The sequence below is a fragment of the Benincasa hispida genome, chromosome 3 (genome assembly GCF_027475165.1).
Source record: "Benincasa hispida cultivar pf3 chromosome 3, pf3_genome.v1.1, whole genome shotgun sequence".
In the NCBI taxonomy this organism is placed as follows: domain Eukaryota; kingdom Viridiplantae; phylum Streptophyta; class Magnoliopsida; order Cucurbitales; family Cucurbitaceae; genus Benincasa; species Benincasa hispida.
Window position 1 is genome coordinate 52,498,616 of NC_143480.1, and position 25,459 is coordinate 52,524,074.

At 31.0% G+C, this 25,459-nt stretch overlaps 1 protein-coding gene across 2 annotated transcripts; it reads right to left on the bottom strand.

Annotated features, from left to right (window-relative positions):
• Window positions 1-3,071: 3,071 nt before the first annotated feature.
• On the bottom strand, window positions 3,072-7,817 carry LOC120074711 (alanine--glyoxylate aminotransferase 2 homolog 2, mitochondrial-like). 2 transcript variants are annotated; one of them, XM_039027930.2, is made up of 8 exons: window positions 7,414-7,817; window positions 6,826-7,056; window positions 5,893-6,063; window positions 4,771-5,094; window positions 4,395-4,620; window positions 4,158-4,271; window positions 3,463-3,549; window positions 3,072-3,335 (listed from the first exon to the last, which is right to left on the bottom strand). In XM_039027930.2, the coding sequence occupies exons 1-8, from the start codon at window positions 7,645-7,647 to the stop codon at window positions 3,292-3,294; spliced, it is 1,431 nt and encodes a 476-aa protein (XP_038883858.1). In that variant the 5' UTR covers window positions 7,648-7,817; the 3' UTR covers window positions 3,072-3,291. The 2 variants fall into 2 exon arrangements, with proteins under 2 accessions (XP_038883858.1, XP_090167586.1); XM_090311460.1 differs by having other exon boundaries at window positions 4,158-4,620; window positions 7,414-7,792.
• Window positions 7,818-25,459: the final 17,642 nt, after the last annotated feature.

Here is a 25,459-nt window from a genome sequence, read left to right on the forward strand (position 1 = left end):
ATACTTAAGTTGTGAAATGAAAAAGAATATTATATTTACATGATTATTCCGTATCATTAAGATGATTTTCTTATCTTACTTAATTATTATCTTTCACTGTGCAAAACAAAATAAACAAATCAAGACATATACAATACTACAAACTTACAAATCAGGAGAAGAGAAAGTACCAAATATATTGTTGGGCAATCGCTATGAATATATATCTACACTTTCATACACACATCAATTACCAAATATATTGTTGGGCAATCGCTATGAATATATATCTACACTTTCATACACACATCTATTACTAATGCAGCAACAAAAAAAAGTCAAATCACACTGAAAAGTGAAAGAAATAAACAAGTAGAAATTAAATTCACACTCATCACGAAAAAATATTAAAAGAAAAAACAAAGCGATAAGCGATGAGCAAAAATTACTATAGATCAAGTAGTTTTACAAAGGAATTCCGGCATCAATTTCTACGCAAGCAAGAACGTAAATCAACAAATCAACAAAACAAAAACATGAATTATTAAGCACAAAATAACTCAATCAACAACAAGCATAAAAATGTATAAGCAATAATAAAATAAAGCGATGAGCATATAAATGTGTGTGTTTGAACAGAACAACGACCAAAACAAAGGGATAAGCAAAAATTACTATAGATATCACCAAAATCATAAAAACTCACTGGAAAATCGTCAGAAAATGTAACGATGAGACAGAGAAGAATCAGCAAGCAATAATAACTGCGGAGATAGATTAAAAAGGAAAAAAAGAGAAGGAAATGTAAATGATAATGGAAAAGAAGAAGAAGAGACCGAAGATGGGAAAGGTCACTGGCGGCGAACGACAAACGACAGAGAGGAGAGGACGGCGAATGACGAACGACGAGGAAGAGAGGATGGTGAACTGACAGTGAACCACGACAACTGTCGTCGAACGACGATCTGTGTGACGGTTGATCTGTGCGAGAAGGAGAGAAACGAATATTTGGGGTTAGAGAGAAAATGGTCACAGGCGGCAGGGAAAATGAGGGAAAAAATTAGGGTTATAATTGACCCTCTCCCGACGGTGGAAAAAATGTCGAGATAAGTAGTTACTCCCGACAGTTTTTTGGGTTACCATCGGGAAAGCTCTAAAAAAATTCTTAATTTTTTTTTTTAAAAAATGGTCTTATCCGAACGACTTAAAAAACCGTCGGACTAAGTACGCACTCTCGATGGTTGTTAGAACGTCCGATGGTATAGAATCCGTCGAGCTAACCAGGATCTCCCGATGGTTGTACCTACCACCTTCGAGAGAACTTCAATAAAAAATGCTTATATTTGTTTTAAAATTGACCCTCTCCTGGCAGTCATACAATCGTCGGGCGAGGTCGGTTCTCCCAACGATATTTGGGTTACCTTCGGGATAACTAATTTATCCCAACCCTAATCAAACATTCGTCAGGAGATAATTTAATCCCGACGCCTCAGTACAAGCGTCGGGAAAAATGGGTTATCCCGATAGTTTTTCTTTCGTCTGAAAAAGTTTTGTTAGGAAAAACTAAAATTCTTGTAGTGTTTGTTATCTACATTTTACCCATATTTTCAAAACTTAAACTTAATATTAAAAACTAAAAAAGAAACTAGTTTTTAGAAACTTATTTTCATTCATGGAATTTGACTAAGATTCAACTCTTTTACTTAAGAAAGATATAAAACATTATATGAAATTGAGAGGAAATAAACATAATTTTAAAAAATCAGATGGTTATCAAATTGGGCCGGAATAATTCATTTTTATTTTTGTTTTTTTAAAAAAAAGTTTTGTTAGCTTTTCTTACTATCTTTTATAATCATTTTCATTTTTTTTAATTAAGAAACAGTAAAATTCGTAGTCAAATTTAAAAAACAAAAACTACTTTTTTAGGCTCCCTTCATTGATTATTTGGTGTGAAAATTGAGTTTATGATTAAATAAAGCTTTGAACCACAAATTTGTTGTTTCGTTATTTAAAATAAAAAGTAGTCTTTTAGGCTCTGTCTGGTAACTATTTCGTTTTTTGTTTTTGGTTTTTAAAACTTCTATTTTCTCCTCATCTCTTGATTTGCATCTTTATTAAGTACAATGGTTGAATTCTTACCCAAACTAAAAAAAAAAAAAATTAAAGTTACTTTTTTTTAGTTTTCAAAATTTTACTTGATTTTTTAAAGCATGGGTAAAAAGTAGATAAGAAATGAAAAAATTTGAAGGTGGAAGTAGTGTTTATAGATTTAATTTTCAAAAACAAAAAACTAAAAATTAAATAGTTACCAAACGGAACCTTAAAACTGGCTTTTGTTTTTTCGAAATTTAACTAAAAATATATTCAATCGTTTGTTTAAAATAGGTAAAAGTTATGATAACGAAATGGTGAAAAAACAAGCTTAAATTTCAAATACAGGAAAACTAATAAATTTCAAATAGTTCGTTTTACTTATGGCGCCTGATTGTACGCTAACTTGTATACCACAAAGCGTTTTGAAATAGAAGATGGTCATTAGAGTGAAAATTGGCTAATCGAGAGAAAGATTCAAAGAATCCAAGCCAAAAGGAACAAACAAATAAAGCTCAGAATTTGAGTTGAGGGAGCGTCTCAATGCTGTCAAGACTATTGAGATGCTCAATATGGTTCATTCAAGCTTATTTATCAGAGAGTGCATTGCCATATGGAAAGTAATGCTGCAAGTCCTCCGTCAAAGTTGTGATATATGCTATAAACACTACTTTTACCTTCAAATTTTAAAAATAAAAAAATTATTTTTATTTTTGAAGTTTGGCTAAAAATTTAACCATTATATTTTAGAAAATTATACTTTATAAGGATGCAAATCAAATAAATTAGATTAACTGAGATTATATTTTCAAACAAAATAAATTCTCCAGATTTTTCCTTCTACAGGTTTTCATTTGTTTAATTTGTTTCTAAATAAAATTAGATGTTAGTATTTATGGTGATTAGGTGAATTAAAAACTAATTATGGCGATACTCTTGACTCATTTATTATATTAAAACTTGATACCGTCACAGTTGCAATATTGCACATTGAAAAATAACGAAACAAAAGAGAGATAAGCATGCATTTCAAATAAAGAGGCAACGAGGTGTTGACTCATATATGCCAGGGAAACCAAGTAGAAATCTACAGAGTTATATATTAATACTTCTTATAACACAGCCTTGATATAAACAATGAGATTCTATACCAATTTACTAGCCCTGTGTTTATGATGATATGCTTGCTTATTCTTCATAATGTTTCCTTCTGAAATTTCACATCTTAGACATTGTGTAATCCATTGCATCCACAAGGAAATCTGTAACCAAAAACTTGCACAAATCAGATCTCTCTCCACACTTAACTAGGCTTCGTAAGTATCGCACTTAAAAACACCTTGAAAGTTATTCCAAACAGGCTTTCAGAGAGTCGAGAAAACAAAATACCTGCATCTTCCTTAGTGAAGCAGAGGGGAGGAGTAATTCTAAACACATTGCCATAGTATCCACCTTTCCCAATCAACACTCCCAATTCTACGTTCCAGAGTATAGCTTCATTAATAAGAAAGGACTGAAGAAAAATATACAGATAATGGAGATGAATAAAGGAGGGTTCGTTTAAGTCTCGTTTAGTAACCATTTTGTTTTTTGGTTTATGTTTTCGAAAATGAAACTTTTTTTTTTTCATTTTCTTATAATGGTTTGAATCTTTCATAGGTACTAGAGTTGAATTCTTAACCAAATTCCAAAAATAAAAACAAGTTTTTAAAAACCATTTTTCTTAGCTTTTAAAATTTGATTTGATTTTTTAAAACACTGGTAAAAAGTAGATAACAATGCAGTAAATTTAGAAGTGGAAGGAGTGTATATCGACTTAATTTCTAAAAACTAAAAACTAAAACCAAATGATACCAAACGAGGTATTAGTAATCTTTCCACTAATAATCAACCATGTAATCAGTGAATATATTATCTTGTTAATGTTTTGCAGTCTATAAATATTTAGTATGGCTAACCTTTCATATGGTATTAGTAATCCCATACTGTTGTATGGAATCTTTCCACAAATAATCAACCATGTAATCAGTAAATATATTATCTTGTTAATGTTTTGCAGTCTATAAATATTTAGTATGGCTAACCTTTCATCTGGTCCATTACATGCAATGTTTCAGCTTTTGCAGGCGTTTTCAGCTCACGATCAGTAACAAGTTCAACACCTAGCATCAGTCCTCTTCCCCTCACATCTCCAATAACTGCACGGATTAAAATAGGTAATGTAATCTTCAACAAACAACCAAGCAATTTTGGGTATATTATGAAAAACCATTTTCTTCCAACATTATTACATTGAGAACATTTGTTTGGAGATATCTTACTTTCATGTTTGGCCTTCAAAGCAGTGAGTCTATCTTTCAGATAGGTGCCAACGACAAGGGCGTTCTCTTGAAGCTTTTCCTTCTCGATCACTCTCAAAACAGCTAGTCCAGCCGCAGTACAAACAGGGTTTCCACCAAAAGTATTGAAATAACTGCTACGAGTCAATACCTCAGCTATCTCCGGAGTGGTCACTACAGCACCAAGGGGAGTACCATTGCCAATGCCCTATGTAGAACAGAAAGGGAAAATTTTACTCACTCCATGCATTCACATGGATAAATTCTTTAAAACTCAAGGACGCAGTTGTACTGTCTATAGAACAGGTAAAGTCGTCCACACGGGTAAACTCTAACTTAAAGGGAAGAGAAAGTTAACCTTTGCCACTGTCACTATGTCAGGAACAACACCTTGGGACTCAAATCCCCAGAAGAAGCTCCCGGTGCGGGCGAATCCTGCCTGAACTTCATCGGCAATACAAAGGCCTCCTGCTTTCTTTATGGACTTATACACCGCAGGCAAGTAACCAGGGGCTAGTTCAACGATACCTCCAACTCCCTGTATTGCTTCAGATATAAAAGCACCAACTTGACCAGAAGTTCCAAACTCAATCAAGTTTTGCACATCTTTTGCATACATCTCGCCGTCTGCACCAAAGACACCTCTGTATGGATCTGGATTCAAAGCATGATGAACTCCACTCTGTTTCCATAATTAGCAATGTTGTCAAACAATCATGCTTATGATAATTGGTATATGTTGTGTTTTACTGCTGAAGTAAATTTATGGAAGTTCACCCCCTTGAGTTAAAAAGAACAATTATGCTGACGACTGACCCATGCCTTATCTAGTTATCTTCAACTAACAGATAAGGTGGGCACAGATGAAATGGAACGTATTTCTCAATTTTTTAGTACAACAAAACTGACAAGCATCTAAACTACACGATGATAACAACGAAATTGATACAGAACAAAGAGAAAAATAAACATTTTCCCTACATTTTGTAGAGAACCACACCTTCGGGTAAAATAAAGAGAGCAATATTTGGTGAAATTCAACCCTATATGTACCTATCTTTATGTATTCTATTATCATCATACATATAAAAATTGAATTAAAATATTTCTAAAAAAAAAAAGTAAGAAGAATTTGTTATGTGGTAGATTATGATTGAACAATTTGATGAAATGTACAGAGATAACTCTTATTCGAGATGCAACTAGATATTTTTCAACAAAAAGCAATTATAATCCTAACCACATCACGTTAATATATGGAAGTGGAATGTCAATAAGTTTCCAAAAAAGGGATACATAAAAAAGTAAAACTAAGAACTTAAAAACTGAGCAGGCGGGAAAAGCAGTAAAGCACAATCAGAAGCACTTCGGCCTAAGGACCGTCCAATTTGCCTAGTTAACAACCAATCCCTCCCAAGTGTCCAAAAAGAATTTGCATTCATAAAAAAATGACATAAGAAAAGACAGAGGAAACTTATACCTGTATGACATTGAATTTCCAGATACTCTGTGCAGTGGCCCCCATGGTCCCAGCTGCATTTCCATGATAAGCATTCCTTAGTGATATTATGTCGTGGCATCCAGTGTAAAGTCTAGCCATCATTATTGCAAGTTCGTTGGCTTCTGTCCCAGAATTAGTGAAGAAGACCACCTAAGTAATACAATCAAATCGGAAGCTCCAAGAGTTATTTAAATATTCAACTTTCTTAACTATAGTGGATCATCATTATTATGAAACAAGAAATATAGACCCAGGATTTACCAATAAGTGCAATCCTACTGATACTCATCTTATTCTTCTACCTAATATCCAAGTGATTATTTTTTCTTTTTCCCCTTACGTAAATGCACAATAATTCAGACTCAAACCACATGGCTGTTGTCTTATCTACCCAATAATTGTAACATTAAAAATAGAAAAGAAAAGACAAGACGAGCTAACTAAGTAAAATAAATAAATAAATAAATAAAGCAAGTAGTTCATCTTTACTTTAAATACTGTATTTTCATACTGCTGGTGATATAAAGAGGCTGAACATATCAAGATTCCATACATTATATAATATGTTATTGCTTAATTTTTAATACGTATATATGTGCCACACGGCTCTTGTTTTAGCATCTACGATTCATTGAACTACGACTGTAAATAAGACAACTCAAAAGCTTGTTTGTATCTTAGTTAGCCCGGCTTCCATTATAAATTATGTGATTTATACTGATTTGTAAAAGAACAAAAAAAAAAAAAAAAAACAGTGTTAAAGTGGGCATAGCTTAACTGTCATCATATTTTTGCGACTAAGAGATTTTATGATTGAATACCCATCCAAAAAACAGTGACAGCATTAGTACTATTCTCTTTTCTATTTATTACTAGTTTTCTACCAGTTGAGAAACAAAAGCACTAGCGAACCTTAAGATTTCCCGGTAACTTTGAAGCCAGAGCTTCAGCAAAATCAGAGATGGCTTGATTAAGATACAGAACAGTGGAATGTTGTAGGCGCTTAGTTTGATTGAGGATCGCCTCCACCACATCCGGGTGACAGTGACCACAACAAACCGTCGCGATTCCGCCAAAAGCATCCAGATATCTACGCCCTTTGTCGTCGAACAAGTATTGCTTCTTTCCATCTACCACAAGCAACTATCAAAACGAAACAGTCCAAAAAATTCAGTCCTCCCGATTAAACACGCAGATACATGAACAAACGTGTCAGAAACCAAATTCAAATCAAGCCGATTACTCTCTTACGGAAAAAAGAAAAACAAGCAAACATAGCGTTGGAAATCAAAACAAATACAAAGTTTACGCAATTACAATACCTAAATGAAGGCAAAACGAAAGCAAGACTCAAATTAGATAAGTAGAAGATAATTAACCATTCGAAATCCGAAGAAAACAAAATGAACAATCCTAATTCCTAAATTCCTAAATTCCTAAATTCCTATATTCCAATCCAATCATCCACACGCACGCACACATCTAAGCGAGGATTCTGACCGGATTCCGGTAGTAGTGACATATTGAAGGGTTGAGGAACTCCTTGCGCTTGGCGAGGATCTGATCGGCGGAAGGGCCGTTGTAGGGGGGAGGGGAGTAATCGAAGGGGGGAATAGAAGGAAGAGGGACGTCATTGTGAAAAGAAGGGTGATTGTGAGCGAGTTGAGAGAAGTAACGGAGGCGAGAAAGGGATTTGGACGGCGAAAACAACCTCCGGCGAATGAAGCTCTGCATTGAAGCGAATCTTTTGGTTGTTCTTCTGTTGTCTTCTCAAATTCCAAGAAATGTGGCTGAATTAAAGGCAGAGAAAAAACAGAGTGAACTGTGAAGGACGAACAAAAACAGGGAACGCTTATATATAGGCAAATAAGATGGTAGCAGCGTCGTGACGTGTTTTTTCATTCCTTTATTAGATCGGAGTAGGAAAGCAACTACCAATTTTATCATTTTAAATTTACTTTTTAATATATTCTTATTTTACTCCATAATACTTTTTTTTGGTTTTATTTTTTAAAATTTTGAGTTTAATTTTCATTTTCATCCATAAATTTAAATACTTTACAACTTTTTGTTAAAATTTTGCTAATGTCCACTTTGGTCTTTACCATTTTTTCGATTAAATATATTTAAATAGGTATGATAATTAATGTATGGAAATTAAATATATGTATTTGATATACCAATTCTGCATATAAAAACCAAAATTAAATAAATTAAATGTAAAAAAACAATTAATATAGTCATAAATTTAATTTAACATTATTTAGTATATTGTATTATTTAATTATTTAATCACTCAAGATAAAAACAAATGAACATTTTTATATCAAACATTAACTCATCATCATTAAATTATTTAATTCAATAATGAAATTTTATATTAAATAGTTAAGATAACAAAAACTATTAATCATAAATGTATTAGGTTCCATCCACATCTTTTTCTCTAAGGGTCAAAAGTTTGATCCCCATCCATCATCGTTGTACCGAAAAAGTTCTCCTTTCTTAGGAATAAATATTTTTATCAATTAATTAAACTATATTTTTGTTCCTCATTTTCGAGGAATAAAAATCTCACTTTTATGGAGGATGTTAGAAAACCTACATTAGAAGTTTTAAAATTAATAATTATATCTTCGATTTTAAAAATTGAAATGATGTAAAATAAATAAAAATATCAAAAAACGATCTTAAATTTCAGGACAAAATCTGTGAAATAAACTAATCCTAAATATCATATCAAATTAGTTTGTCATTATGGACAAAGTTTAACATTTACCGACAGTGAAGAACCAAATTGACAAATATTAAAATATAAGATACCAAATAAAAAAATTGGAACAATAGAAACTAAATTGAAAAGACACGCCAACATTAATATTTAAATCTTATTTTTAGGTTATAATATATATATTATATGGGTTAAATTACAACTTTGGGAGTATTTTCCCTCTTCTTAAGATTCCTATCTTTAATTCTATTGGTTCAACCTTTTAGAAAAAAATTCTATTGGTTCAATGTTTATCCAAACACTTGAATTTTTTAACAACCCGCAAAGTAATTCTTAAATAATGAATCTGGTAGTATTATAAATATTATAATAATAAATAGATGTTCATTACTTAGTGTTCAAATGCTATGTGTCTTCATTCATGTTGTCCATGTGTTGTAGTAATTCATGTTTGTCACTCTGCCTATAAATAGTGGCCTTTAGTGGATCTTAAAATGATATACCCATTGGTGAGAAATCCACACCAAATTCCACTAAAATTTTTCATTGTCCAATTTTATAATTTTAGTTTTTATTTATTATTATTATATAAAAAAAACATTATTATATTATATTTTTTCATATCCGTGTTCCCGTGTGCTCTCAATTTCATAACACGTTATCAGCACGAGCTCCTATCGTTTCTTCCGCTAAAGGTAGGTCGATTTTTTCCTCTTCGTTATAATTAATAAATTAAATGTTATTTTGCATATTTAGTACATATTAAATTTCTAATATAAATATAATATTTTGTGATAGTGTTATCATGACAAACCTTACAAAATTAGAATCCACAGCCTTTGACATTAATGGAGATAATTATTTATCATGGGTGTTTGATGCCGAAATTCACTTGGATGCTATGAACTTGGAAGAAACAATTAAAGAAGGAAATATGACATCCAATTAGGACAAAGTAAAAGCTATGATTTTCTTTCGTCATCATTTCCACGAGGGATTGAAAATTGAGTATCTTACAATAAAAGATCCCCGTATCTTGTGAAAAATCTGAAAGAGAGGTATGATCATCAAAAAACAGTCATTCTTCCTAAAGCTCATTATGAGTGGATGCACTTGAGGCTACAAGATTTCAAATCAACTCTGCATTATTTAAAGTGCATTCAAAATTGTTGTTATGCGAAGATAAAATTACTGATGTTGATATGTTAGAGAAGACATTTTCTACATTTCATGTCTCGAATATGCTCCTGCAGCAGCAATATCGAGAGAAAGATTTTTAACAGTATTATGAATTAATTTCATGTTTTCTCGTGGTCGAACAAAACAACGAGTTATTGATGAAAAATCATGAATCTCGACCAACCAGAACGACAACATTCCCTGAAGTAAATGTTGTGAGTTTTAATAATAATCGTGGTCGAGGTCGTGACCGTAAAAGAGAAAAAATAATTATTATTTTCGTGGTGGTTGTTTTAATCATTTAAATTTCAAAAGAACCATACAAAATGATGACTACAAAGAAAAAGCTCCACATGATAAAAGTTTAAAGAGTGTTGAAAATAAATGCTTCTGATGCGAAATGACTGGGCATTGGTCACGTACCTGTCGTACATTAAAACACTTAGTTGACCTCTATCAAGCCTCCTCGAAGGAAAACGAGAAAAATGTGGAAGCAAGTTTTGCATAACAGAATAATGACATATTTGATCCATCCCACACGACAAATTTGGATGTGACGGACTTCTTTGAATTTCCTGAAGAGAAGATTGGCGCATTAATGGAACATCAAGTGTTTCTTTTGATTTTGAGAATATCTGGACTTAATGTTATTGTTTTCTTTTACCTATCTTCATGTTTTTTTTTAGTAACTTTTGTATATTTTAAATGTTGTTTTTCTTATTGTAATTATTTTCTTTTAGTGAAGAAACATGAATCATTTTCATATATTGGGTGTTTAAAAAATGAGCAAGATCTATGTCTGGCAGACAGTACATCAATACACAATACTTACAAATAAAAAATACTTTTCCAAATTGACAATGCTGAAAGCAAAAGTAAATACAATATCAGGTTCCGCAAACTTGATCAAAAGTTTTGGAAAAACAAATATTATTTTTCCTAGAGAAACAAAATTTACAATTGACAATACATTATTCTCTAGTCAATCAAAGAGAAATCTTCTAAGTTTTAAAGATATATGTTGCAATGGTTATCATATTGAGATTGATAGTAAGAATAATGTGGAATATCTATAAATCATATCAACTATCTCAAATGAAAAACGTATATTGGAAGAGTTTTCTGCTTTATCTTCTAGATTATATTATACCTATATATGAGTAATTGAAACATATGCAACAATGAACCTAAAGTTCATGAATCCAGACATATTTACAATTTGGCATGACCGATTGGGTCATCCAGGATCTATAATGATGAGAAGAATTATTGAGAATTCAAATGGACACCCATTGAAGAACCAAAAGATTCTTCAATCTAATGAATTATCATAAGATGTTTACTCTCAAGGAAAATTGATAATTAGACCATCACCAACTAAAGTGGGGACTGAATCACTTGTAGTTTTAGAACGAAATCATGGTGATATATGTAGACCTATTAACCCACCAAGTGGACCGTTTAGATATTATAAATAGGTGGTCACACGTGTACTTATTATCAAGTTGAAATCTTGCATTTGCAAGATTACTTGCTCAAATAATTAAGTTAAGTGCACAATTTCTTGGTTATACAATTAAAACCATTCGTCTTGATAATGCTGGTGAATTTACATCATAAGATTTTGATAATTATTGTATGTCAATTGGGATAAGTGTTGAACATCCTGTAGCTCATGTTCACACAAAATGGTTTAGCAGAATCATCCATAAAATGTTTGCAATTAATTATAAGCAAGACCATTACTTATGAGAGCTAAGCTTCCTTCATCTGTATAGGAACATGCTCTTTTGCATGTAATGTCACTTGTATGTATTAGGTCAATAACTTATCATAAGTACTCACCATTACAATTAGCTTATGGTCATGAGCCAAATATTTCCCGAGAACTTTTGGATGTGCAGTATATGTTCCAATTGCTCCACCACAACGCACTAAGATGGGTCCTTAAAGGAGATTAGGAATGTATGTTGGATATAATTCCGCATCAATTATTAAATATCTTGAGCCCCTAACGGTTGATGTATTTACTGCACGATTTGCTAATTGTCATTTTAATGAGACAAAATTTCCAACATTAGGGGAATTAAGAAGTTGGAAAAAGAAATTACATGGAATGCATCATTATTGTCTCATTTAGATCCCCGTATAGATTAATGTGAACTTGAAGTTCAGAAAATAATTCATTTGCAAAATATAGCAAATCAATTACCAGATGCATTTAAAGATGCAAAGAAAGTAACTAAGTCACATATACCATAGTGAATCTGGAACACGCCAGAAGCGTGGTAAACCAGTGGGTTCCAAAAATAAAAATCCTTGAAAACAAATAATTAATAGTGAAAAAGATTTAGTTGAGGATGTAAATACCAATAAAGAAATCGGCAACATGACTAGTGAGGAAGGTAAAATACCTAAAGATAATAATGAAATTTTAATAAACTATGTCATGACAGGAAAAAGATTGAATCGAACTAATGTAATTATTGACAACATTTTTTGCGTATAATATTGCTTGGATATTATATCTGAAAATGAGTGGAAAATCTATGGAACATTTTCAACATAGAAAAGATTGGCTTCAGCGGAAAGAAGCAATCTAGAAAGAATTAAACTCACTTTCAAAACGTCAGATTTTTGGACCAGTAGTTTGAACACCAGAAGGTGTTAAACCTGTGGGATACAAATGGGTATTTATGGAGAAAAAAAATGAAAATAATCAGGTCATAAGATATAAAGCAAGACTAATTGCACAAGGTTTTTCACAAAGACCTAGTATTGATTTGAAGAGACGTATTATCCGATGGTGGATGCAGTTACATTAAGATATCTAATTGGTTTGACTGTGCATAAAAGTCTGAATATGCATCTTATGGATGTAATCACAACATATTTATATGGATCACTTGATAATGATATTTATATATAAGGATTTAAGATACCTTAAACATATACATCAAATTTCTAGGAATGGTATTCAAGAAAGTTACAGAGATCACTATGAAACAATCGGGACAGATGTGGTACAATTGGCTGAATGGATATTTATTGAATGAATGATATCAAAATAATCCAGCATGTCCCTGTGTTTTTATAAAGAAATCATAATAAGGATTTATTATTATAATTGTATATGTTGATGACTTGAATATAATTAGAATTCCTGAAGAGCTTTCAAATGCAATAGAATATTTTAAGAAAGAATTGGAGATGAAAGATCTCGAAAAAAAAAATTTTTGCCTTAGGTTTGCAAATTGAGCATTTAGCAAATAGAATATTTATTCATCAGTCAACTTATACAGTAAAAATTATGAAAAGATTTATATGGACAAAACACATCCATTAATATATTCCAATGGAAGTTCGTTCATTGGATATAAAGAAAGATATATTTCGACCTCGAGAAGATAGTGAAGAACTTCTTGGTCCTGAAGTACCATATCTTAGTACAATTGTTTCACTTATGTATCTTATTAATAATACAAGACCGGATATTGCATTTTCAGTAAATTTATTAGCTAGATATAGTTCTTCTTGTACAAAAAGACATTGGAACGCAATTAAGCATATACTCCGTTATCTTCGAGGAACAAACGATATAGGTTTGTTTTATTCAAATAAATCAAATTTTGATCTAGTTGGTTATGAAGATCTGGATATTTGTCTGATCTATACAAAGCTAGATCTCAAACAGGTTATTTGTTCACATGTGGAGGAACTCCTATATCATGGCGATCGGTGAAATAGATTATAATGGCCACTTCCTCAAATCATGCTTAAATTCTTGCAATTCACGAGGCTAATCGAGAATGTGCATGGCTAAGGTCAATGACTCCACATTCGTGAAATGTGTGGCTTGCCTTTTAATAAAAATTTTCCAACAATATTATACGAAGACAACACAGCTTGCATAGCCTAAATCAAATGAGGATATATTAAAAGAGATAGAATAAAACATATTTCACAAAAACTTTTCTACGCTCATGATCTTGAAGAAAATGACGACATCACTGTACAACAAATTTATTCGAATGATAACATGGCCGACTTATTTACAAAGGCATTACCAACCGCAACTTTTGAAAAATTGGTGCTCAACATTGGAGTGCGACGACTTAGAGTTCTTAAGTAATGTTTTCGCGAGGGGAGTAAATATATTGTATTCTCTTAGAAGTATATATTATATGAAATATGTACTCTTTTCCCTTCGATAGGATTTTTTCCTATTGGGTTTTCCTAGTAAGGTTTTAACGAGACATATTTCATATATATATATATATGGGCATCTAAAGGAGAGTACTATGAATATTATAATAATAAATAGATGTCTATTGCTTAGTGACCCAAAGTCCATGTGTCACCATTCATGTTGTTTATGTGCCTTGTAGTAATTCATTTTTGGTGTCTATGTAAGTCCACATCCTACTTGCCGCTTTGCCTATAAATATTGGTCTTTGATTGATCTTAAAATGATATACCCATAGTGAGAAATTCACATCAAATTCTACTAAAATTTCCCATTGTCCAATTTTATAATTTCAGTTATTTTATAATTTTAGTTTTTATTTATTTATTATTATTATATAAATATATTATTATATTATATTTTTCTATATCTGTATTCCCGTTGTGCTCCTCAATTCCATAATAGGTAGATACAAAATTTAAAGTATAGAGATTTATTATAAACTTGTTAATAGTATGTACTCAAAGAAAATTTAAATAGACATTTAAAAATTGAGAAATCTGTCAAAACTTACAAAACTAAAGAGATTTAATAAGCACAATTTTAAAGATTTTAACCATGGCATTTATTTGAAGTTAAACTTTGAATTCTCTAAGTGATCTACATATAGAGCACGATTTAAAAGTAGGAATTTGTAATGAGTGACAAATCCAAAATATATAATTAGATGCGTGTCTTTAATTATAGATATGATAAAAATCTAAAATTTAAATTTTCATATATTTTGTATTTCAATTTTACCCTTTTAACAACCCACATTTTTTGGTATATTAGTCAACTAATATACAATATTTAAAGTATATCAGGTGTGTATTTTTTTCATTAATTTGTACACTTTTTGTATTTTTTATTTTCAACAATATGAGTTATTACTCACTTTAATTTTTGTATCTACTATTTTTTTATCCTTTTGTAGTTTACTCCTTTTTAAATGACATTGTTTCTTTCATTTTTAATTTTTGTAACTACTACTTTTTTATCCTTTTGTAGTTTATTCCTTTTTAAATAGTGTTGTTTCTTTTATTTTTAAATATAAACATACAAGAAGTTGAGAAGATTCAAATTAAAGCTCACTAACACTCAATTTAAAATACTCATTTTGACAATTTAGACGTGTTTGGAATAACGAGAGAAAATATATTTTAAAAAAATCATTTTTGTGAATTTTTTTTAAACACTTAAATAACTAGTCATTTCCAACTGTGTATCAATAGTATATCAAGTGGGTTATGTGTCTATCAGTAGTTCAAGTGTGCATCAACAATATATCAAATGTATATAAAAAAATGTATCATGTGTATCAAGGGTATCAACTATATAAGTGTATCAACTGTATCAAGTGTATCACGTGGGTTGAGCTTGCTTTTTTCTATTTTTGCAAAAGTAATAAGTTTGGACAATGAACCTAATTTTTAAAATTTATTTTGTCAAATCTGTAAGAAGCCCTTAAAAGTATTGGAATCATTAAAAAAAAATGTTTAGGAACAAAAATTTTAATTTTGACAAGAGATTCTTAGTTTGATTCTTTTTGTTGACATATATGTTTGATAACGATTTTTTTATTGTGTTTTTTATTTTTTGAGTACAACATATGGGGTAAAATTTTTAACTCCTAAAATTTATATATGTACATGTTTTCTTTACTCAGTTTTATTTTCTTATAATGCATACTAAATTTTGGGACCTTTAATATTAATATTGTTGTTTTCAAAACTTATTAGAGAAATATTTGTATTTTGAAACTTATTAGAGAAATATTGTTGTTTTGGGAGTTCGAGGCTAGAGGTCAAACGTTGAGAACTTGACGAACAAAGAAAAATTTGGAAACAATACATAGGCTGAAACTTCAACCCTCGACAAGGGAAATCTCGCGAATCTCGCTTAGGTTGTCGAAGGTTGAAGTTTCGACTCACATCCACCCTCGAGATTGCAGGTTTATTATTTTTCTTTTTCCCTCATAGAAGAAATAAAGTAATGAGATTACTATATGTATCTGTGTACGCGGGCTGCTTCTAACAACCTATGCATTTTTTATCATTTCGAATTAGACAGAGGCTTGTGGGATTGACGTGAGGGGTGGGGATGGCTATATTTCTGGGAGCGAACTCCAGGCGAATATGAAGCGCATTGATACAAGTTATGCCTTGGAATGAAAGATAATTCCGAATTAGCTTTGTCTACAAACAAAATTTTGTATATTAGGTTGTCGAAGGTTACACACATGTCGAAACTTTAAAGCAATTAAAGAGATAAGTAGGCTGAAGCAGATTAAGGAGAGAGCGAGATTCAAAGCGAGATAGTAGGAGAGAGCGAGATGTTGAACGAGATTTTAAGAGAGAACGAGATTCAAAGCGAGATTTTAGGAGAGAGCGAGATTCAAAGCGAGAATGTTGGAGAGAGTGAGATTTAGTTTATATTGACTAATCTGACTAACATTGAACTTGGTAAAATGAAATGGTTGAATAATTGAAAAATGAGATTATTCAGGAATACACATTGAATGCTAAGATTACGCATTGAGTTTCTGGTAGTAGATCCATAATCAAAAAAGTGTTTGTGATTGTTCCAGAAGAAATGAAAGCTAGTAATCATTAATGGAAAAGATAAGCAATATTGAGAGAGAGCGAGAGAGAGCGAGATCTTAGGAGAGAGCGAGAGTGAGAGAGCGAGATCTTAGGAGAGAGCGAGATTGAGAGAGCGAGATCTTAGGAGAGAGCGAGAGTCTTCACTTTATTTGAACTTTCCATAGAAATATATATAAAAAAAGAGAAAAAAGAGCTAATAATCATACTATAATTGAATAATCATTAGACTATAATTGAATATATTAGATTATTATACTATAATTGAATAATCATTAGACAACAAATTGAATATATTAGATTATTATACTATAATTGAATAATCATTAGACAATAAATTGAATATATTAGATTATTATACTATAAATTGAATATATTAGATTATTATAATGTAAAACTTTATTGATTACAAAAAAAAAAAAAAATTGAATATATAGTAGATTATTATAAAAAATTGAATATACAATAAATTATAATTAAAAAATTGAATATACAATAAAATGAATATATAATAAAAAAAATATTTATTATTCAATCCCTAACTATCTAGAGCCCTCTTAGTAACGAAGAACACTTCCTTCGATTATGTCCTAACTGGTTACAAAATCCACATCGTTGTCGAGTGGCTGTTCTGTCCAATCCATCTCGTTGTGATAACGTGAACTTTTCGATCTACCAGGTCTTCTCAACAACGATCAGGACGTAAAACAGGCATATTAGGGTGCGTGATCCAGTAATCTTCATGCGGTACAGGTTGAAATTGAGGAGAGTAACATTCAGCATACGTTGACAATTTGTAGTAGTCCTCAATAAAATCTTCGTAGTTCATGTAAAAATGTGAGCAAACGGCCATAAAATGCGAGCATGGAATGTCGAATGCTTACCACTTGTTACATGAACAGTACCGCTCGGTATGATGGCTTGTTCGAGATCACTAAGTATGAAACACCTGAGAGAAATTGTAACACACGAAGAGATGTGTTTAATTTCAGATCGACATGCTGGTATAATTGCAGCAGTGAACAACCCAGCAAATGGTTGGACGGGACCGAAATGTCACCATCATTTATGCTTACGACATATCGTCAGTAACTTCAATAAAAAGTATAAATTTAATTCATTGAAAAATTATGTTTATCGTGTCGGGTGTCAGTTTCAAATTCAAAAGTTCAACAAAGCAATTGAAGATATCAAATGAATAAATCGGAGCTGTCTAATTTTTTTTTTACAACATTAGTTTACAGCAATGGACTCAAGCACATGATGGAGGATTCAGATATGGGTGGATGACGACAAATCTATCAGAGTGCATAAATGGAGTCATCAAAGGAGCTCGAATGTTGCCTATAAATGCTCTTGCTCAGATAACATTCTTCAAATGCGTGAACTATTTCGAGAAAAGAAGAGTAGAAATAAGGGATGCATTGGAGAGTCAAGATAAACCCAGGACCTATTGATCCCAATGTTTTGTACGACCAGTCCATTCATCGATCATATGTTGTATGGTGAGATCGTACTACTGGAGAAATATCTTACAGACGTCGAGAGGCAGGATTTATTCAGTTGGACTGGCATTTGATCATAGCCTTGGTCGAGAGATGGAGATCGAACAACAGTAGACTCCGTGAGGTTGCGAATTTGGTTCAGGACATTATGACTCAGAGGCTGGTCCTTCGTCTTCATACGTGCATGGACATGGTCGGGGTCGTGGAGAGCATAATGAATATTTATATTATGAAGCGCATTCAGAGGTACTAGAGCAACATCAAGAAGAACCCGAGCAACCTCAAGTTCGAAGTCGACGACGACAACCAGCTCGAAATCGATGACGTCCTCCTCGTGGGACACATTGATTTTTGTAATTATTTTTATATAAATGAGATATTTAATTTACATTTTTTATTTTTATAAGTTATAATTTTTTTAATTTATTCTTTTAAGAGTTTAAATAAAATAATAAAATATTTTTAGAAATTATTTTTATAAAATGGAAAATTAAAAAAAAAAATTAGAAAGAAGAAGGTGGAATGTGTAATAATTAAAAAGGAAAAAAAAGGAAAATTTGTACGGTATTCTCGCTCTCTATCAAAATCTCGCTATCTTGCTCTCGCTATCCCACTCTCGCTCACGCTCACGCTCAAAATATCGCTCTCGCTCTCGCTCTCTCTCATAATCTCGCTCTCGAATTTGATTGGGAAGTTTGGCAAAAAGAAGGAGATTCATTCAACAAGCTTTGGAAGGAATTCTAGGGGGACCTTATGAAAATTTAGAAATACTATCTTTTGATAGAGGAAGGTCTCCGGAATGATAATTACAGACTCAATAATCATGTTAGGAAAGGCAAGGTCGAGGGTTCAAAGTTCGAGAAAGGAAGGTCGAGGGTTCAAAATTTGACCTATCTAGGTCGAATTTTCAATCCTCGACTTATTTTAAAAAAAAAACAACAACAATATTTTTACAAATAGTTTGAAAACAACAATAGTTTCCTAAATAGTTTCTAAAAGGACAATATCCTTTTAATTTTCCCCTAAATTTTGTCCTTTTTCAAAAGAAGCTTTTCTAAAGCAAGATTTTAAACTTCGAAGTTATATATTAATAAGGTAAAAAATTAAATAAATAAAACTATAGATTAAGAATAGGTTGAATAATTGACAGTCATAAAAAGAAAATTTAAACCCAATTCCAAATAAATTTATAAACTTTGTTTATTTTGAAAATTTATTAAGCTTTTTTTAGAAGGAAATAAAATTATTATGCTTTGCTTATTGGTTAACCACCTTTTTAATGATATTTTTAAAGAATTAAAGATAGCTAATTAACTGTTTTGATTTGATATAATTATTGGTTTTCTAGTTTTAAAAAGTATGCTCCTTTATTAAAATCTTGATTAATTTCTTATCCTACATTAAAAATCATTTTCAGAATCACAGTAAATCTCAAAATAATAAAGAAAAAAAAAAGAGGAAAAAAACAATAACCGGTTAACAATCTAAATGTGTGTTTTTTTAAGAAAAATATAAAATAAACAAATAAAGCAGAATAAACAATTTGATTTCTCAAAAAAGAAAAAAAGCCATAAAGATAATTAATAGTATTTATTATATTGTTTAGTTTTTAAAAGATAGAAACAAAATCCTTATCAGATGAGTGTCTTTTTTCTTCTTTTTGTAAAAGAAATTAGAGTAAAAAATTAAATTATGGAATATTTTTTAAACTTATATGATATACTTCAAAATTATTAACCTTTTTTTTTAAATCTAGATAATTGTCCTTTCTCTTTACAATGATTAAAAATCATTATCAATGGACAAATTTGGTCTTAGCTTATTGCATGTTTGGGAGTACATTTTCATGAGATGGAAAATTTTTCAGAGAAAAAACATCAAATTATTTATAGAAATAGAAAAAAAAAAAAAAAAAAAAAAAAAGATAGATACTGATATATTTCTATCAACATCTATTAATGATATACTTTTGTATCAATTTCTATTATTGGTAATATTAATGATAGACTTCTATCAGTTTCTATCACTGATAGACACTGATAGACTTCTATCAGCGTCTATCAGTGATAGACTTGTATCAGATTCTATCATCGATAGATGCTGATAGACTTCTATCAGGTAGATATGTGATAGATCACCACCATCTAAGAGGAACAAAACTCAAATCCTAGCATCCAACTTCATGGGTAAATCAATTTTAACTTCAAAAGTTAATGGATGTTCACGAACCAAATAAAATTAACCAAAAACTCCCAAATTCTTACCCCCTAACGGCCAAAAATCCCACAAACTCTAGCACTGGCGGTGAAAAGACAGCGACTACGAGGATTGGTTGCACAAATCTAAGAGTTAGAGGAAGAGAGATTGTATATTAAGTAGAGAGAGAAAAAAGGCTCACTGGCGGTAACGTACAACTAAATCTGTGATGTAGACCCAAACGACAGTGGATCGACAGTTGGGCATGAGTGTGGTGGTTGCGTTAGAGTGCGTAGGTTGGGGAGAGAGACCAAGATCGGACTGAAGACGAAGAGAAAGAATAGGAGGAGAAGATGAAGGGGGAAGATGATTAAATTTTGTTATTTTGTATAAATAGTTTCTCTTTTTTTTTTTTTTTTTTTTGAAAATCTCGATTATGAAAAAGTCAAAATTATTTGCTTCAAAATCACTTAGAAATACAATTTGAATCCTTCAAAATCAATTTATTATTTAATTTTGTCCTTTTAAACACAATTTTCATACCATAAAAATTGATTTTCAATGACTAAAAGTATTAGATTTCTTTCCAATGAATGAATATGAGGAGGTGTAGCCACTTGCAAGCACAGGAGTCTTGAGTTTATTATATAAATACATCGGTGCATGTTATGCACGGCAATGTATCGAGAAGAGCATCACCAAGAGAGTACTCTAAATCAGGAGTTTGCACTAGCGCATAGTCAGTATTTCAGTGTAGGGAGATAGTAAAGAATCAAACCTTGTGTTTAATCATTTATATTATTATTTTCCATTACTTTTACATACATTTTCGTGTTGCATGTTCTCAACCAATATTGAAATTTATTTTCCCTTTTAGTTATCCTATTACACTGCATGCATAAACATCACTACATTTGTCTTAACATCTCTTTCTCTTGTGAATACGATTTTAACGAACTCTTTTAGACGTTGGAATGAGATATGATGTCTCTAGTTCATATGTATGTGGAATTTATATATTTGTCGAGTTCATATGTCAGTATTTTGGGTATTTGAGTTGCTGAGATGAGTTCACATGTCTAAGATATTTGGTGCAGTTTTTTCTGTTACAAATTTGGATTTATATTTTAAGTCAAATATCCTCAAATGTAATTGTATAATAATGCCCCTAAAACAAAGTGTAATCCATAGTTGGCACAAAAAATATGTAACAAAAGCACATTTTTCGGGCCATTTATATGATAGAAAAAAAATATACGATATGTGTCATTAAATGGTCAAGCTCACCTACACAAAAAAGTAGGTAAACATCCATCCAAATCCTTGTATGATAGATATATCTGACAACTTCTTTTATCACTCAAACTCTAGTTTATGATCTTGTTGTCATGATACAAGCTTATGTTTGGATTAACTTGGAGAAAAAGATTTCCCAAAATGTTGTTTAATTTAAACACTTTTTTTAAAAATTGTTTAAAATAAAAATTCTCTTGTGTTTGACAACTCTTTCTTAAAACTATTTTTATGTACAAGTTTCTTTGGTTTATTATATGCTAAAAGTGATTTTATTAAATGAAATTACTATAAAAGAATGACTATCAAATAGTATGAACGAATAATTTAAAATGACTCGTTGGAGTTGGTGGAGGTGGCTGCCATTGGAGATCGCCAGAGTTGGTCGTCAATGATGGTGGTTAGATATGGTTAGAGTTGGCCGTCTAAGATAATGGTGACTGGAGTGGCAACAGGGACATTGATGGTGATGAAGGCTGAGTATATTTTTAGTGGACAGAAATATCGATGATGTACCAAAATTTTCTCCCAAATATTGAATTGAATATATATCTCAACTCATATCATCTGATTTCATCATCTCAATCCTCCACTAAAATACTATCATTGTTCTACCAAAGCATAGTGTACACTTGCATGGTTGTTTTATAAGAATAGAAACTTTAATTTACATGGATGTCTCCTTGAAATTGTTGAGGGGAAATAAAATCATTATCATCAATAAGGTCACAATCATGGGAAAATACTAAATAGCATTCAAAAAGGAAAGGATAACCTATTTTTTGGGACCAGATATAAAAACCTTAGCTAAATTAAAAAATCGAGAGATCACCAAAGAAAATACAACAAAGATAAAAACAAGCAAGAAAGTTCTGGAAATTTAGAGGATATGATGTCGTGTCCCCAGCTCTTTCTAGGGAAATAATATAAGTATAAAATTATGGTATTAAATTTCTCTTCACAGGTCCATATTTTAAATTTTCTATAAGTTTGACATTATTCTAAAGAGTGACTCCATATTTTTGCAACCAAATATCACTTAATATAATATAAATAACAAATATTTAAACTTGTTAAAAAAATTATTATCTTTTTTTTGTTCTGTTTTTATAAATTTTCCAGAAGCAGTCAATCGATATCAACTTATTGATATTCTTTTAAAATAATTAAGGTTGACATTAACATTTTAAATTTTGGTTAAAATATAAATTTTATCTCAATATTTTGGGAATTTGTTCAATTTTTTTTTAGATATTTTTAAATGTTATTTTACTTCATATACTTTTTTATTTTCTAAATAGGTACCGGATTGTGTATTATTTGAACATGCTTAGCTATTCGTGCTTAGCTTTGTGATTGAAATAAAGGAAGACGATGGCCAAGCATTTGACAGCTGTCGAATTTTGATTGAGAGCAAGAATTTTGCATTATTTTAAAAATATTTAATACAACAATAAATTTATACCGTCATTTCGAATAATATGCCAAACTTGTAGTGACCGGGTGAGAAAATGGTGTACTGAATAGTAAATAAGATTTCGCTTATTTAGATCTAATTTTGGTCCTAACTTTCAACACGTCAATTTAATCCATCAATTTTAATATTATTTTTTTCTTGAGTAATGATTATTTTTTAAAGAATAAAAATTAGGAAATTTTGAGTAAATAGTAAAATTACTATATATATATATATAGCCGATGACATCTATTTTTGAAAATATAACCGATTATGTGTAAACAAGATTTAAGGCTTTATCTTTTCTCATTTAACCTCACATTACTAAATCGTTTCCCATATCCTATATTGATTTTTTTTTTCTTTCCAAATCTTTTAATTTTGTATACAATTTTATCTTATACCATAACTTAAAGTACTAAGTTCAACATTTCATTTAAATGTTGTTAAATTCTTGAAGGCCTCTAATTAGCTAGAAACATTACTGTTGTTCGACTCATTGTGAAGACAAATTATATTATGGCGTCAGACTTGATCAATCATCGTTCTTCTTCATTAAATGAATGTGTTTTTGGCTCTCAAAAATCTACGAGATTTTGGAAGAGTTTGAAGTTGTTAGTGTGATTCATGTCATGAGGGTGGAGACCCACTCGATCGTTGGATGGTGGAGGGTCAAGTGGTGCACGCCTCAATTGAGGGAGAAACAGTTGGACAGGTGGGTGATGCGCACAAGAGGAGGATGCGAGGGCAAGTGTGCAATACAGAAGGCCCCATGCTAAACTCCAAGACATGCGCATAAAGATTGAGGCTACACTACTGGGAAGGTGCACACGTGATACAGAGGGTGCACGTGCAACTGCCCCAGACACGGGAATGGCATGCATAACCTTGTAAACATGCTAGAATCGATAATTTTTGTATTTGATGAATCATGCTAGAATGTAAAGAGTTCTTATTAGTCTTTTCTCTTCTTTTAGATAACATTAGTTGGGTTATATGAATAATTTCATAAAAAATATAAGAAAATACTTAACCTTGTAAATATAAGAGAATTTGAGAGATAATTTTACTCACTCTAGTGCCTGAGTTTTTTGAGTAATTATCTCCTAGGACATAATAGATTAACTTTCTTATGGAAACAACATTTCGTCCACAAAATCCAACGAACTATACTTTGTGGAAATAAACCAAACTTGAAATAATTTACAAAAAGGGAGAATATTTTTATGAGAGAAAAGTAATGGCGAAAAATTCTTGTTTGCAATTTGAAGAAGAGACATATTTATAGATTATACGTGGTCACTCGAATATTTATGTCTCTTCTTTAAGTTGGTTAGTTACGAAAAGACACGTTCATTTATGAAACGATACAACTCTACACGAATTATCACTACCATTTATTCCAACAAATTGTTTAGTTGATAAGTTATTGTTCATGATGCTTTCTAGTTGTTCAAAACATAAACTTATTGAGTATTAGTTGTGTTTGTCTAGTTTCTGTCTTTGATAAACTATGTTAGAATGCACGAAGTTGTTATTAATTGTTTCTCTCTTCCTTTTGATAACCTTAGTTGTTTGGTTGATAAGTAATTGTTTATAGTGCTTTTTGCTTGTTCAAAGCATAAATTTGTTGAGTATTAGTCGTTTTTGTTTAGTTCTTTGTCTTTAATAAATTTATTTAGTTGTTTGTGTATTTGGTAAATCATCTTAGAATATAAGGAGTTATTATTCTTTTCTCTTCTTTTTGACAATGTCTTAGTTGTTGGATTGATAAATTATTGTTTATGTTGCCTCTTGCTTGTTCATAACACAAACTTGTTGAGTATTATCTGTCTAATTTTTGTATTTCATAAATCATATTAGAATTTATGGAGTTGTTATTAGTTGTTTCCCTTCCTTTTCATAAAAAATTGTTGGTATTAGTTGTCTATCTAATTGTTTGTGGTATTTGAAATCATATTAAAATTTTAAGGAGTTGTTATTAGTTGTTTCCCTTTCTTTTGATAACCTTAAGTGTAAAGTTATTCATGAATGTCTTAATTGAACAGGCAATGATTAAGTTCGACCTATATTTCATACCATCCTATTTTATTTGTTGCATGATAAAATTTAATTAGATAATTGTACAATACCTTAATATTTTTCTAGAGCAATGCTTCCTACCTTTTTACCATATAAATAAGAAAAAATCTTAAAAAAATCAAATTAACACGTAACAATATATCACTAGAATGCATCTAAGTTTTTTTTCCTGTTTCTAATTGATAATGGCGTTAATCAAATGAGAAAATTATCGATAGAAAGATGCCTTTCACCATCACTTGGCTGTCATGAGTGTCTGTGAAGGTCCAAAAACAC